The 15,051-nt window shown below is 40.8% G+C and overlaps 2 protein-coding genes across 2 annotated transcripts; both read left to right on the forward strand.

The window, feature by feature from the left end:
• Positions 1-951: 951 nt before the first annotated feature.
• Positions 952-4,367, forward strand: LOC130146893 (fatty acid-binding protein, adipocyte). The gene is made up of 4 exons (XM_056333504.1): positions 952-1,107; positions 2,382-2,554; positions 2,769-2,870; positions 4,135-4,367. The coding sequence occupies exons 1-4, from the start codon at positions 1,035-1,037 to the stop codon at positions 4,183-4,185; spliced, it is 399 nt and encodes a 132-aa protein (XP_056189479.1). The 5' UTR covers positions 952-1,034; the 3' UTR covers positions 4,186-4,367.
• Positions 4,368-10,265: 5,898 nt separating this feature from the next.
• On the forward strand, positions 10,266-14,047 carry LOC130146115 (myelin P2 protein). The gene is made up of 4 exons (XM_056331911.1): positions 10,266-10,440; positions 11,958-12,130; positions 12,390-12,491; positions 13,792-14,047. The coding sequence occupies exons 1-4, from the start codon at positions 10,368-10,370 to the stop codon at positions 13,840-13,842; spliced, it is 399 nt and encodes a 132-aa protein (XP_056187886.1). The 5' UTR covers positions 10,266-10,367; the 3' UTR covers positions 13,843-14,047.
• The last annotated feature ends 1,004 nt before the right edge of the window (positions 14,048-15,051 follow it).

Raw genomic sequence — 15,051 nt, forward strand, 5'->3', positions numbered from 1 at the left:
TTGCCATTGGGGTAGCACATTACAGCCAAAAAGAAAGCCTAAGAAATTGCTTGACTGCTTTCTGATCTATTTTTTTTTGTGTGTGATCTGAGCTATGACGGTGCTTAGGGGATCAGTCAAGGTGGACCTCAGTATATCAGGCCTGTACACACTTTGCCTCAAACAGATTACTACCTGAACAGCGCAAACAGAAAACAAATAAAATGTCCAGGAACCTTTGGTGGATCAATATCAGAGCCTAGCCTTGTGCCCTAACTAGTCACAATGCTAGTCATTGGAACATAGGTCTTCAGAAAGCACAGGAGCAAAAGGGAGAGGAATCATCTGGTTTGTTACTTTGCTTTTCACAGGGCCCTGTATCTCCTCTCCATCACACAAAAGCAGAACACGGACCTATTGGTCAATTGATTCAGGTGGTACAATGATAAAGAGATCCTAATCAATCAAGGAAGCCATTTTATTGCCTTGCCCTTCTACAGCCACCAGCACCCTTTCTTTCTGCCCCCAAACCAATTCTTCCTGTAATTCTGTGCCTCTTTGAAGAAAATCTCTGACCGCAGGGGTGCAGAAAGCAAACCAAATTATCCCATTGAGCTTTTCAGACCTTACAGTGTAGGAATGTTGCTGTCTCCATTTGATATGGCAGGCTGAAATGAAACAAAAGAGAATGGGAGAGAACATAACCCTCTGTGGGTTGAGCCTACCTTTTTCTTCTGACAGACAATATGATTTAATTATTTGCCCTTAAGGTGGAGTGTTCTTGAATGACAAAAATAATTAAATAAAAACAAGACAGTGATCTTTGAGCTAGTAAGGGCATATGAATAATAACACTATGACCTAGTGGCAAAGGAGGGGTAAGGGGAGGAAGGAAAACACTGGGCACTGGGACTCCCTCTTCATTGGTCATCTTAGAGCATCATGTGGCCAAGGCTTCTTTTTAAGGATAACTTCTGATCTCTCTGAGCTCACACTATTCTCCTGTCCTGCATTTCTGTTTCATCCTGTGGAAGACTTCTCTGTAGCCTGACAAAATGTGTGACCAGTTTGTGGGCACCTGGAAGCTCCTTTCTAGTGAAAACTTTGAGGACTATATGAAAGAGCTGGGTGAGAATTGTTATTTGGAGTTGTATCTGGGACAGGGAAGGAATGCTGATTTTTGAACTGTATTCCTTACTTGCTTTTTCTGGCTGTGCTGTTTACCAAGGGGGCTTTAGTCCAACTATTTTGATCAGATGGTCTTAAACTGGAGAACTTGGTTGTTTGAGTTAGTTGTGTCAAGTTCCTATAACATAGAAAAACCTTGACTGGAAAGAATAGTTTCAGGTAAGCCAAGTCTGTGCATGCCTATTTAACAGTATTATAAATGGAAGTAAAACACATCACTGCAATATTTGGTGTGTATCTGCTTTTACACTTGGACATACAAAGCTGTGTAATGCTAGGATGCAGCAAGCTTCTCTGTGGCTAAAAGCAGCACACCTATACTTCTTTATATTGCTACTGGACTAGGAGACCAATTAATTGTCATGGCTATTACAGTGAATGAAACTCTGTAGCTGCCTCCAGTGAATATTAACAAAGAGAATTGCATGGATTCATGTAGATACTTGCAAAAGATTTGAGGGATAACACTCTTCTCTAAAGGTGTTGACTTCTTCCTTAGAATTGAAACTGGGCTTTAAAAGGTTTCCGCATTCTTTTAGTGTGGAGGAAGTATGGGGTAACTTGCACTGATTGGATCAGTACATGCTAAAAAGCTGGGGGGTTATTTGGAGATGAGGGGTAAAACACTCGTTGACACTTATGCAGCATTCAGACAGCTTTCAGTGAGACTCTTGCACTCTTAATCTTTACCCCAGATTTTACTCAGGACATAACCATTGCCAGCTATTTCTTAATCATTTCCTTTTATTCAGCCTAGCCACTGATAAATATAAAAAGTGCCTCTTTTTTGTTTGTTTGTTTTTTTCTTGTTTGGTTGGTTGGTTTTGTGGCTTAGAAAGTATCATATATTTCTGCTTATTTACTTTTAGATACAGTTAGCATGCAAGTTAACATATAAACCACTGCAGTTATTTTGAACAAGTGTATGTACAAATACATGGCATTAAAATCTTGTTTCAGTCTTCAAAATGCTTTTACCATTCTGACAACGACAGAGCAGAGAATTTCCTTACATCATCCCAACTGACTTTGTCTATAGCCGTACCAAGCTAGTGAGATGTTACAAAGGAACTTCTGCAACATAGAATTAATAGAAAATTCAGAAAGTAATAGGGAAAACAGTACTAAGTTCTTCCCCCACCCCACCCCCAATAAATAACAGGAAAACATTGTGTAAAGAAAAAAAATTTCATAGTGTTCTGTCTTATTTACAGGTGTGGGGTTTGCTACCAGGAAAATGGCTGGTGTGGCCAAGCCCAACGTAACTATCAGCATCAATGGTGATGTGATAACCATCAAAACAGAAAGTACCTTCAAAAATACAGAGGTGTCTTTCAAGCTGGGTGAAGAGTTTGACGAGACTACAGCAGATGACAGAAAAACAAAGGTGAGTCCAAAACCAGCGCTTTCCAAATACATGTCTCAAAAGGGATGGGGGAGCAGGAGGATGGAGTTGTGATTTTTTGTCACCCAGTGTAGAAATGCTGCCTTCAAAGGTAAGCGTGCTGTGGGTGCTTTGTGCTTCAGTGTTGCTTGGACATAGAAACAGTCTTCTCTTCAGCCCTGATGAAGCAGTCGCACTGTCTTTTTTTCTTTGGCAGAATGTCATAACCCTAGACAACGGCATACTGAACCAGGTGCAGAAGTGGGATGGAAAAGAGACTATCATAAAAAGAAAAGTGGTGGATGGGAACCTGGTCGTGGTGAGCTCATTTTTGTTATTTAACCACTGAATTCATTGTGCAAAATTAATGTTTGGCAGATGTGTTACACCGGATTCGAACACAGGGAGCGAAAGCTTTGTGCACTTGGTGAGAAGTCTCTCTGAATGAGTCTGGAGTATATATTAAAACTGAAATGTTGTTAAATTTGCAGCACGGTATAGAGATGCCCATTCTCCATTCATAGCAAGACATGATTAGGAAGAGAAAACCAACATCACTGTGAGGGAAATTTTTATATCTCAGAATCTTTAAGTTCTGGACAGTATAGTGGAAGCATTAGCAAAGTCCCTGTTAAGTCCATCAGCACTGTGCTGATGCAAAATACTCTTGTTTATCTCCAGTACAGACTCAACAGCCATCTGTGGGAACCATGCTGTGGATCACCACAACTGTGTCAATAAGATGATGTTATAGAGAAAAAGGAAAAAAAAAACCCCAAAAAACCAAACCTGTATCTGTGCTCTGTTGGTTGGTGTTATCTGGTCAGAGTGTTGTGATTGACTTGGTGCCAGTAAGGCACACCTGCAGCTTGGGGCTTCCTGGCTCTGCTCTCCAATTTTAGGAAAGACATTCTGATGAATCTGGAGAGGCCTAAAACTGTGTTCATAAAAAGCAGCTGAGAATCCTACGTGCTATAAAATGATACACATACACAAAATTCCTGAAGAGTTCTGCCCTTCCCTAGGGAAAATTAATATGTCCATAAACTGGAGAAGACCAGAAGAAAACAAATAGAAATTGTTTTGTTCAATCTTTCTTAATGAAGTCGTTACCAAAAACTAAGTTTGATCTAACAGAAAAATAGACCAGGAGAGGCTGACACCAGCAGCTGCACGTCTGAAAGCTGTGTAGGATTCTGTGAGTAAGTGTTGTGCACATGTGTGTGAAGACAAGGCACAGCTGCAAAAGGTGAAAGGAAAAAAGACTAATGCCCAGCTCCAGAGTTCAATACCCTCCATAGAAGTTCTAGGATCCTTCTTTAGAGACCTTTAAGAGGAGATTAGAAAACTCCTGGGGGTCACTGGAGCAGTCCTCTGATGTTCTTTCAGTCCTATGCTTGTATTTCAGACTGTTTCTGAAGCTCCCAAAATGGAATTTCACTCTTTTGGCAATAGGTTTTAGAGGAGGAGAAAAGCAAATTTTTTTCTTACACTGGCTCATAATGTATAAGTAATTCTTTACCTTCGGATAACAAACATTTTAATGAGAGTTAAAAGCTGATTAGATTTGCCTTTCTTTCCAGGAATGCACCATGAATAATGTTACCTGCAAAAGAGTTTACGAAAAAGCATGAAGAAACCATCTTCACACAGGACTAATGCTTAAAGCTGGAGAAAAATAACTTAACCAAAGGATAAAACCTCCACAAATCCATTTTAAAGAGAAAAGTACTTTTTACAGATCTATCCCCAAACAGTTACATGTAGTTAGTCTAATTTGTTATGGCTATTCAATAAAATGTTCCACTTTCTACAACCCATATTTGTGCTGGAGTTTGTTGGGAAGGGGGTTGGGAGGATGTGTGATGTGGGAAGGGGTACTGTGCAGAAAAGCATCGTGTGAGAGCTAGTACCACACGGTAACTGTGCCCCATCTCACTGTGGAAAAAGGATCAGAGATGATCCAGTGTGTGGCACTTTATTGTGTGGTAGTGATAGATGTAGACTTGAACACAAAAACATGCTCCTGTGAGCACTCTGTGTGTGTTGCCCACACAAAGGAGTTTGTTCCTGGCTTTGAGCAAAGGACGTTGTTCCTGGGTCAGGGAGGAAGGTGACAACTGTGGATGCGCAACATGTTGGTTTCCAACACAAGCTAGGAACTGCACCTCCTCCTCACACAAATGCCGACAATTTTAAACCCAGGGATCATCTGAACTGATCTTGTCTAGCTTGATCTGCTGTAGCTCTTAGATGTGATTACTTTGTTAATGTCCTTCTCTTTAACTTTTTTTTTTGTCCTAGAATAGAAAAAAAGCCTTGAATTAAGAACCATAGCTTAGAAAGTACTCTCAGGCTTACTAAAAAACTGTAAAAGTTTGCTGGTGGTACAACCTCTTTTATTTCCTATGTGCGTTTCCTACTAGCTCATTAGGTAAGATCAGTTTGGGAAACATGAGCCTCTCTAGGTGGAAAGCCCTTTAGACACCATGATTTTCAACCTTTCCTATTTTCAAACTGCCACCTTCTGCTGCCCTTAGGCCTGGCCTCCTATTTTAAAACTTTGCATCCACAGAAGTCACGATTTCTACATCTGAGGACTCAAACTGAGGAAAAAAATATGAGAAGTCTAGCAAAAACCAGGACAAGAAGAGTCTGAAAATGTGTGCAGTAACCACAAAATGGGGAAATGAACACATCTCAAGCTTTGCAATTAAGATCTGTGAACCAAATTCCACATAGTCTTGACATTCCTTAGGTCAGCTGTCAGAGGCAATGGAGCTGAGTCCCTACTGCCAGCAGCAGAGACCTCATACACTTGAACTTTCCTCTGCATGACTCAGACTGTTCCCAAGATTTTGCACTATTAATACAATAAGGGGAAAAGAAAAAGGAGGACTTCTACACTCTGGATGAGCTAAGGAGTCATTTAAGAGCAGTTCCAAAAGACTATCAGTAAATACTGCAAAAAATGTTTAAAAAACCATGAGCAAACAGCTTCCCTTTTTTTACCTCTGCTTCATTGGTTGTGAAATACCTTAACAGCTCAAAAGAACAGCAGTTGCATAAGGGAAGGAAGTATGCTTCAGAGTACCCCATATCTACAATACTAAATCACTTAACAAGAGCTAAAATCATTGACAAAAGCCAGGATAAAACTACAGTTTAGTGGCAGAAAAACTAAATGGGAGAGAAGATCACAAGAAGCAGCAACATTAACTTATATAACATGTATATAGACATTAAAGCTTATCCCATAGTTAAATATTTCCCATTGTCCAAGGATTTGGAAATACTCTATTTCAGAGGTCACGTTTTCAATATTTCAATAGTTATATAGCAGCCTTTATTTGCCAGAAATCTTACATTCTTAAAAAAGCCTGCAGTTACAATTGTAACATTGACAGCCTAATTTTTCAGAGGCAGGTAGTCTCTTCTGAAAGCATCCCCATTTGTTTTAGTACCTGGTGAATGAATTCAGACTTTGTGAATGAATCAAGCCACTTAGAAGTTCAGCTTTTGGAAATGCCAATAAAGTGACATCGTGTCCATAAACTTCAACAGGGCCAGCACCACAATGAAGTATTAGTATCTTGTCTTAGAACGTGAACATGGATGAAATTTATTCTCTAAAAAATGCAGCAGCCTAGTGAATTCTTGAATAAATGGATGTAATTCCTCTCTGGTAAACAAAGGTGTGTGTTCTGATACCTGGGGGGAGGTTACAGCACACATTTCTAAAGGGGTAAAGGCAGAAGAGTTTCTTGTCCTTGCCTGCAGAGCAGCACAGGTCTCCCTCTCTTCTGTAGTGCTGAATTAGTCTCCAAAATTCCGAAACCATCCCTTAGCATTGCTCTTTGAAAAAGGAGGATCTTGCCAGACCCCTACAAAACCGCTGCTCATTGCAGCAGGTACCCTTGAATGCTGAGAGGAGGAGATCTTTGCCCATTAGCGTACTCACTCACTACTCCTTTACAGGTTCCTTGGATGACAAGAGGGAAAGGGGACTCCCACCCACAGATTTTTGGCAGCTCAGGAGGAAGATGAAGCAAGGCTTATTCTGAGCTTTGACCTTTCTGTAATTGTTCTGCTTTTCTTTTAACTCTTTGTTTCCAATGGAAGGAACTCAGACACTTGCATCCTGGCAAGTCAAACCCTGCATGCACCCAGCTCTGCTTCTGCCCCGAGCTGCCACCCATTCCCTCAGCCCCAAGCAGTCTTGGACTGGTCTCATGGGGTGCCCCAGGTAAGGAGACAAAAGTCTATTTTCACCCTCCAGTGCAGCTATTTGGAAGAGGCAGACTGCTGGCCTTGTGATTGAGGTTGATCCCTTGAGTCCATAGAATCAGTGGTAAAACATCTTTGGTGTCCTCACAGCGAGGCAGGCATCTGGCCTCTGTTCTCTGCCTTTATCTCTGTTTTCTTCATTACTCTCCCAGGAACTTAATTTAGACTTTTTTTTGGCACTGAATTTGCCTAGATCCTATTTCCTTCAAAGAAACTGACATAAATTTACTGTCTGTATTTCTTTAGTCTCTTTACATTTTTAGCTCACTATTTTATCAACTTTTATATTTATCTCTAGTGCTGCTTCACAAGCTCCAAGTGTGTTCATTTCAAATCCTGTTTTACTCCAGCCATCAGCAAAAACAGAGAATCAAAGCTTCCTCTTATCACATGTACTCACGATCTTTGACACTTTTTCCTTTAAACCTGAAGAAATAATTGGTTTTCACAGATGTTATTTCTACTGATACATAATTCCCTGCTCTTCTTCTTTCTAGACTGTAAGTCCTTTAAATGAAAGTGCTGATTTTCCTTAGTGACAAAGAGATAGATGGTAGCAATGTCAACATTGTTTGAGACTGCTTAAGACTGGGGTTTTGTCTGTATAAATAATTCTCTGTCACTTTTGTGCTTAAGGTTACTGGTACTGCATCATAGCTGTTCTATTCTGACTACTCTGCTCTTCTCGAATTTCTTTGGGCCTGATTTTACAATGTCCCAATCATCTTTTATTTCCCAAAGGCACCAGTCTTGTCTTGTTAAAGTGCCTTTATGTGGATAAGACAATTAAATGAAAGAACAAAGAATGCCTGAGGAGCAACGGTAGAATATTTTTGTATTATTCCTTGAGAAATAATGGATAGTTTCATTTAGACAGAGCTTTCTCATTCCCACAGATTGGATAAAAGAGCTATCTCTTTTGTATATTTCTTTATACAAAATGATATAATACATCTGCTTTAGAAGAACTTTGTGTGGACAACACCTTCAAAGACTGACGTTTATTTATGTATTATAGATACAGCATGTGCTTCCTACTGTGGTGGAGAAAAAGTTCTTTGCTTTGCTTTCATTTTCATTCACTCTAGACTTTCCCTCCCTACATGAGTTGTAATTAGACATGAGCATTAATGGGAAGTTCTCAACTTACCCTTGTTGATGTTATGACTGATGGGATAAAAGCCTTTCACATATATAACCAAAATTTGTGACTTAAGACCTTGTTATTTCCCCACAGCCACAGTATATTCCAAAGACTAAGATATTTTCGCTGGTCAAGCTGTATTGTTTTCCTCTAAGTATGTTCCCTTTCTTGTATATGACAGCTTTGAAGACAAGACTCAGACCTTACCCTCTTTGGCCCAACATCAGCTCCATCTTACTCTTTCTACCCTAAACACAAGAAATTTTGTCCCACAACCTATAATCCCAGTGTCCCTCCATCCTTACAATGTAGATCTGAAAAGTCCCTACAAGTGGTCATAACCCAGGAAGTGTCATCATGCAAAAAACCCAGATGGGCAACTATTGTTCATGCAAGTAAGAAAGAAGCCATCTAATCCTTTCATATAGCAAGTAATAGTTTTCTCCAGGTAGTTTAGGAAGGGGAAGGACAGACTTACAGTTGATGTGGTCTTACACTAAATAGTTTCAGATAGTTTGAGGTTTCTTCAATTGCAATGCTTTAAATTCCTGCCTGTCCAATATATATATATCTGTATGGTGTATGGATTCATTCTTTGTGTCTGGTTTTTACCAAGCACAAGACAATAGTTGTAAATGTACGTTTTTTAAGAAGGTTTTGAACATTCTAACTTAAACTTTTAAAACTTTCAAACTCAGCTTTACAGAAGAGGCCCTGGGGGTCCTGGTGGACACCACATGGAATACGAGCTATCAACGTGTCCATGCAGCAAAGCATGAGAGTGATATCCTGGACTAAATCAGGAGAAGTGGTGCAGGCTGAGGGAGATAATACTTTCCCTCTACTCAGCACGAGGAAGGCCATACCTGGAATGCTGGGTCCAGCTCTGGGCTCCCCAGTACAAGGGAGACATTGATCCAGGAAGGTTGTGAACTCTCTTCATGGGAGCAGGAAAACTTCAAAGAAACCTGACAATAGCAGAACACATCCAAATGCAATGCCTTATATGACTGTGCTGGATTAAATCTGCCCTTCACTCTATGATAGGCCAACATACCCAAGTGCAAAAAAGCAAAAGAGAGCTGATCACTGATGCACTGATCTGAACATGCTGTGTTCCACACACACCTGTTGTGGAAGAAGAAAGGCAGCAAAGTTTGGCTTCTGCTTCTCTCTGTTCTGCTTCCTGGAGTATGGGCAGGAAAGAACCCACAGCTTGGGATCATTGCTGCGATGCAAAGAGAGAAAACAGAACAGTGTAATTCAGTTCTGCCCTTAAATGGTAAAACACACTGACCTTTTTCAGGGTAGATCACAAAAGCGTAAAAAAAAAAAACAACCACCAAAACACCACTATGTATAGCAGCTTCTTCACAGCTCCTCCCCAAAATCCACATGGCTTTGATTTACCTGACTAGCACACAGGTGATGGCAATAGTGGTAAAGCTCTCTAAGCTTCCTGAGGAGAGGAAGTGGGGATGAGGGTGTCTGTCTCTGGTATCTGGTGATAGGACACTTGGGAATGTTTCAAACCTGTACCAGGAGAGGTTTAGACTGGGCATTGGGAAGCATTTATTTACCAAGAGAGTGGTCAAACAGTGGAACAGGCTTCCTAGAGAGGTGATTGATGCCCTAAATCTGTCAGTGTTTCAGGGGCATTTGGATGATGCCCTTAATAACAGGCTTTAATTTTGATCAGCCCTGAAGTGGTCAGGCGGTTGAACTAGATCAGGTGTCCTCAAACTACGGCCCATGGGCTGGATACGGCCCCCCAGGGTCCTCAATCCGGCCCCTGGTATTTACAGACCCCCCCCTGCCGCTCCCTCGCCAGGGGTTGGGGGGGGGAAACCAAGCAGCCGCAGATGACTGCCTGCCACTGCATCCGCGCGCCGGCCCCCTGGTTAAAAAGTTTGAGGACCCCTGGACTAGATGGTAGTTGTACGTCTCTTCCAACCTGAAATATTATTCAGGCATTGAGAGGACTGTCAGAGCTGAGTTTCATATGAGTGTAGTGCTCTTCTGCGTGGTGGCTCTGTGCTGCTAAGACCCCACCACGGTGTCCCCTGGCTGCTTTTGGGATGCAGTGGTAACCTCACATCCCCGTCCCCATGTACCCCTCCTTGTCCCAATCTATTCAGTGGAGGAAGCCAAGGCAGGCGTCACCCGGAGCCTTGGTACTGACACGGCTGCCTTGGACAAGGTGCACATTGTCTTGCCCTGGCACTGTCTCTCCTATTGGCCTGCCCTGACTGCTACGGGGACTGGGCATCTTTAAAAGGAGGCCAGTGAGGTCCGAGTTGGGCACGCGATCTCTCTGACTCCCACCAAGAGCTGCTGTGGCCACTGCCTCTCTCTGCAGGACTACTGCCTCGCAAAGCCTATACGATGTGTAACCGATTTGTGGGAACCTGGAAACTTGTCTCCAGTGAAAATTTTGATGACTATATGAAAGAATTGGGTGAGAAATGTTCCTTCTTTTTTTAAGTAACTTTTCTTCGGGAATGTTTCTTCTTCATCTTATGCTTTGCTCATGGATGGTGCTGCCTTCTTGGCCACAAAAGCACTTTAATTACTTTCCTAGCATAATTTAATTTCTTTCCTTTAGCATCAAAAATGGAAAAACATAAAGGTAGGTGCTACATTACTATCATAAATTTACTTCTGACTAACTGAACTGATCTGATATAATTTGGTTTTCTGTAAGGAGGAAAAATCTGTGGAGCTGCAGTGGTTTTTTTATGTTTCTCTTGATTGCACTATTAAACTCATGACTTGTGATAATTTACAATATATAATGGAGCTGATGTCTCATGACACTTTGGTTTCAGAGGTCTAAATGCTATGAATGAACCTATCTGTTACTGAAGAATGCCAGGAATGTAACAAATGAGGCATTGTTTTTCATTTTAATGGCTCCATTCCTATACAGCAAGTGCACAGTCGGCTACAGCATTGCTTTTGCTATATAAGTGATTCACTGAGACACTGCTTCCCTTTATTTAAAATGTTAAACTGAATAACAAAAGAATTGCAGTTAATTTATTAACCAGAGTAAATGTGGGTTGAAAGTCCAGCTACAGATATGTTACGGAAGATCTGAACAGAACTGGTTAGTATAGAGTAATTACTGCAAATAGTGTTATGCTTTACAGATAACTTTTTACCCTTTTATATGGATCTTTACATCTCAGCATGGCATAGCATTAACAAAAGCAATAACTACAGCTGTCCCCTTTCTGCTTTTATAAAACAGTGATACATCGTCAGTGGCCTTCCTCCTAACTTGCCCCAGACTTCACTACTTGTATGTAGACTATGAACTGGACTGAAAAGCACCAGCCAATATAAAAGACTTTTGACATGGGATTTTCCCCTGAAGCTCTCTGCAGGTCTTCACTCTTATACTTCAATGTTATTTATATTTCATATTTTTACTTTTCACTGAGACTTAGATGTCAGGATCCTTAAGGGACGTTAGTAGCAGCACAGGAATTGCTCAATCGCCAGTATGTTTTAAGGAACAAGCACCAGCATATTGGCAGTTCAGTATCCAATTTCTTTCATGCAGCCTGTTCACAAAAGGGCAGATTCTCAGATTTGTCAAGAACTCTTTTAAAAAAATATTTTGGCAAACTTTCATGGGAAATAGACCATTCCTCTGAATTTTTCTACCCATTGTATCTCTACACAAATTCATGCAGTTTTGTAACCATCTATGTTTCTTCTTAGCTAAATGTACACAAGTGTCTACTTACATAAATCTTTATTTCTTGCTGAAGGTGCACTCTATCACCTGGGGCTGCCTCAGCCTCTGGATGCAGTACTTCTACATTCAAAGCATTAGTGTCTCATCTGAATCAGGCATTAGGGTATTTAAGAAGAAAGTGTTCCTTGTTCTTCCACTGAAGGCTTAAGAAAGGATATGGAGTTTCTTGCTTGCTAGAATGTAATGATATTTTTGTTTCTGATTTCTAGGGGTGGGCTTAGCTACGAGAAAACTAGGTGGCCTGGCAAAGCCTGATGTGATCATCAGTATGAAAGGAGACATAGTAACCATCAGAACTGAAAGCACCTTCAAAAATACAACGATCTCTTTCAAACTGGGCCAGCAGTTTGATGAAATGACAGCAGATGACCGGAAAGTCAAGGTAAGGGGGCTGATGATCTCTGAGTGGTCTGGACATCTAGAAGAGCACCAGCAGGAGTTTTCCTACCCCCTTAGCACACTATGAGTCTTCCAAGCTATTCCAAGAAAACACTGAAAGAAGAAATAGTATGGTGCTGGAACTGATGTTACAAAGCGTGTCATTAGCCAAGAATGCACGTCTTGCTGAATGTAAAATGAATTACTACTCTAGTCTGCAAAGCTCAGACTGCAGTTTGAAACTCCTCCCTTGGCCTTTGCAGAGTGTCGTAACCTTGGAAAAAGGGGCATTGGTGCAAGTCCAGAAGTGGAATGGCAAAGAGACTACAATAAAAAGAAGACTGGTTGATGGGAAAATGGTAGTGGTAAGTTCACGATCCTTGTACACTGATGAAGGTCAGAAGGATTGTCCTGGTTTCAGCTGGGATAAAGTTAATTTTCTTCTCAGTAGATGGTACAGTGCTGTGTTTCTGATTTAACATGAGAATAACATTGATGACACACTGATGTTTTAGTTTTGCACCTCTGTGCCCATACCTGCCTTCGTGGTGACCTCCACTGGGGACTGGCAGGTGCTGATGGCTCCTCTGAAATGCCCACTGTGGTGAGGGAGCCACGTCTTTCCTGGGGGCAGGGGAATGTTGCCTTTCCCTCACCCGCCATCCAACCTGCCATTCCCTAGCAGCCCTGTGAAAGCCATGGGGTGGCCAAGCCAGGGTCATAACATATTTTAGGGACCCTAGTTGTAAGGGTCACTACTAAAATTGAGAATTCACTTTTGAATGAAAGAAAGTACTTTGTTCATTACAGTTTTTAAAGTGTGGAGCCAAACTAATCTTAGCAACTTTATGAAATCAGCAGCATTATGCCTTTACCTGCTAGCTTGTTCTGACTGTATTTTGTTTTAAGTTCTCATACATTTGGATGGGTGATTTATTTTCACATCTCATAGCTGCATTTCTGTGTAAATTTTTACTGATTATTAAACCATCTTTGAAAAGCAGAGAGGTAGAGTCCCTCTTCCATCTGTGTCTTGCTGTCTGCCCCTTGCCTCAGGTTTGTGGAGAGGGCTTCACCTTTTGCACATGGATGAGGTCTTTTTCAATGTCCTGTCACCTTTGCTGCAGGCATCCTGTGGCTGTGAGTCACCAGAAGCTGCTGAAAGCTCTGGGGGCGAGAGGGTCAAGAGAAATATTTTGTGACTCATAAGTGCAAAGTTTTTTAAGCCAGAAGCCTGAACTCTGAACTACCCAGGCTACTTCTGCTTCCACATAAAAAAAAAACAAAAACAAAAACAAAAAAAAAAACCAAACAACTTTGTAAAACTGAGAGTGTTTGTGGGCCATGGTATAATAAACTATGTGAGGCTGATGGTTCTGTCAAGGCAGCAATAGTACCAAGGAAGGTAAATTTATTTCTGGAAGCTGAGCCTAATTTTGCAATCTATTTGTTATTATATGCCACTTAATTAAGTTCAAAGATGTTAAAATAGAAACCACTCCATTTGCAACATAAAAACAGCTTTGCTGTTTGCTCAAAAAATTATAGAAATATGTAAGGATGTAAAATATGACATCTGGATTTTCACTGACTTCAGAGGTCACTGCAGCAAACAGAACTGCTGTCAGAAAAAGGTCTATATTAACCTTTTCCTTTGTGCCTTAGGAATGTGCCATGAAAGGAGTTGTCTGCACTAGAGTCTATGAAAGAGTGTGAAGAAATTCCCTCTCTGCACCAGACTGGGACTGGCTCTTAAAACTTGGCTTAGTTCAGTGACCAAAGCCTCATGCACTGTGCTTCTTTATTTTCTTATTTCCTTTTATTGGGAAAATGACTACACTATAATTTGATATTTCAGAGCCATAGTGTAACTAATCCAAAGTATTGTGGTGATCCAATAAAAGCTTCTGAACACATAAAATAGAATGTTTGTCTCCACATCAATGATTTAAGTTTTCTTCCTGTCTGTATAAGTGCTCAGACTATTTCTGAGTAAAATGGTGAAGCCTCGGAGAGATGGTTAACACTGCTTCCTTGATATGTGTAAAAATCATCATCTTACAGATTTGATATCCTTTTCCTGTAAAATATTTTATTTCTGAACAGTTCATATAGGGAAAATCACCTTTACCACTAGAATTTTTTACTTTCAGTATGATTTATTGTTTCAGCCTTATGATTTTAGCACATCATTGTTTCATACTCATCCCAAAATGTATATACTTATTCCAGTACCACTTTTTATATCCTGACATTTATTTGGAAGAGAACAGCTTCTGGAGTAAAAAATTACCAGAATATATTCCATGTTTCTCTGCCAAAAGAGCTCTTGACCTGTGAAATGAAGTGTGGAGCAGGTGTGAATGAACTCAAAAAATATTGAGGCTAAAGGGCTTCATTTTAGAAAGTGCTCAGCAATCCAGTCTACTTCTAGCACAGCATTTAAGCACATGCTTAAAGTTGAACACATTGGGTAGAGTTTGCTACCAAGCTTAGCAGAGTAGTTAAGCTGTTCATTCCTTCCATTGCACTTACTCTGCTTTCAACTAAGGGAAAAAAAACCCCAAGCAAACCAAACCTTGACTTCTGGAAATCTATTTAGTCAAAGAGCACGGCAGCAGCTTATTAATTCTTGCTTCTGTTAGCCCATGTTCAGTAACACAACATTCATACTAAATAGATGGAGTATTTCATCCCTTGTCATTGCCTCCATGCCATCACACAGGGCTACACCTCCATTCTCTGTGGGGTTAAAACAACTGTGAGAGGCATGTGTGTTTATTTTGGCTTGTTAGGATCGGCAGTGCTGATGTGAACCTTTTCCTACTGGTTTTACAGTCAAGAACACATATTCTCAAGGCTAAGAGAGATCCTGAACATCAGAATCTAAATTGGTGTGGCCGAGGAGACAGCTAAGAGAGGGAT

This window comes from Falco biarmicus, chromosome 3, assembly GCF_023638135.1.
Source record: "Falco biarmicus isolate bFalBia1 chromosome 3, bFalBia1.pri, whole genome shotgun sequence".
NCBI lineage: Eukaryota > Metazoa > Chordata > Aves > Falconiformes > Falconidae > Falco > Falco biarmicus.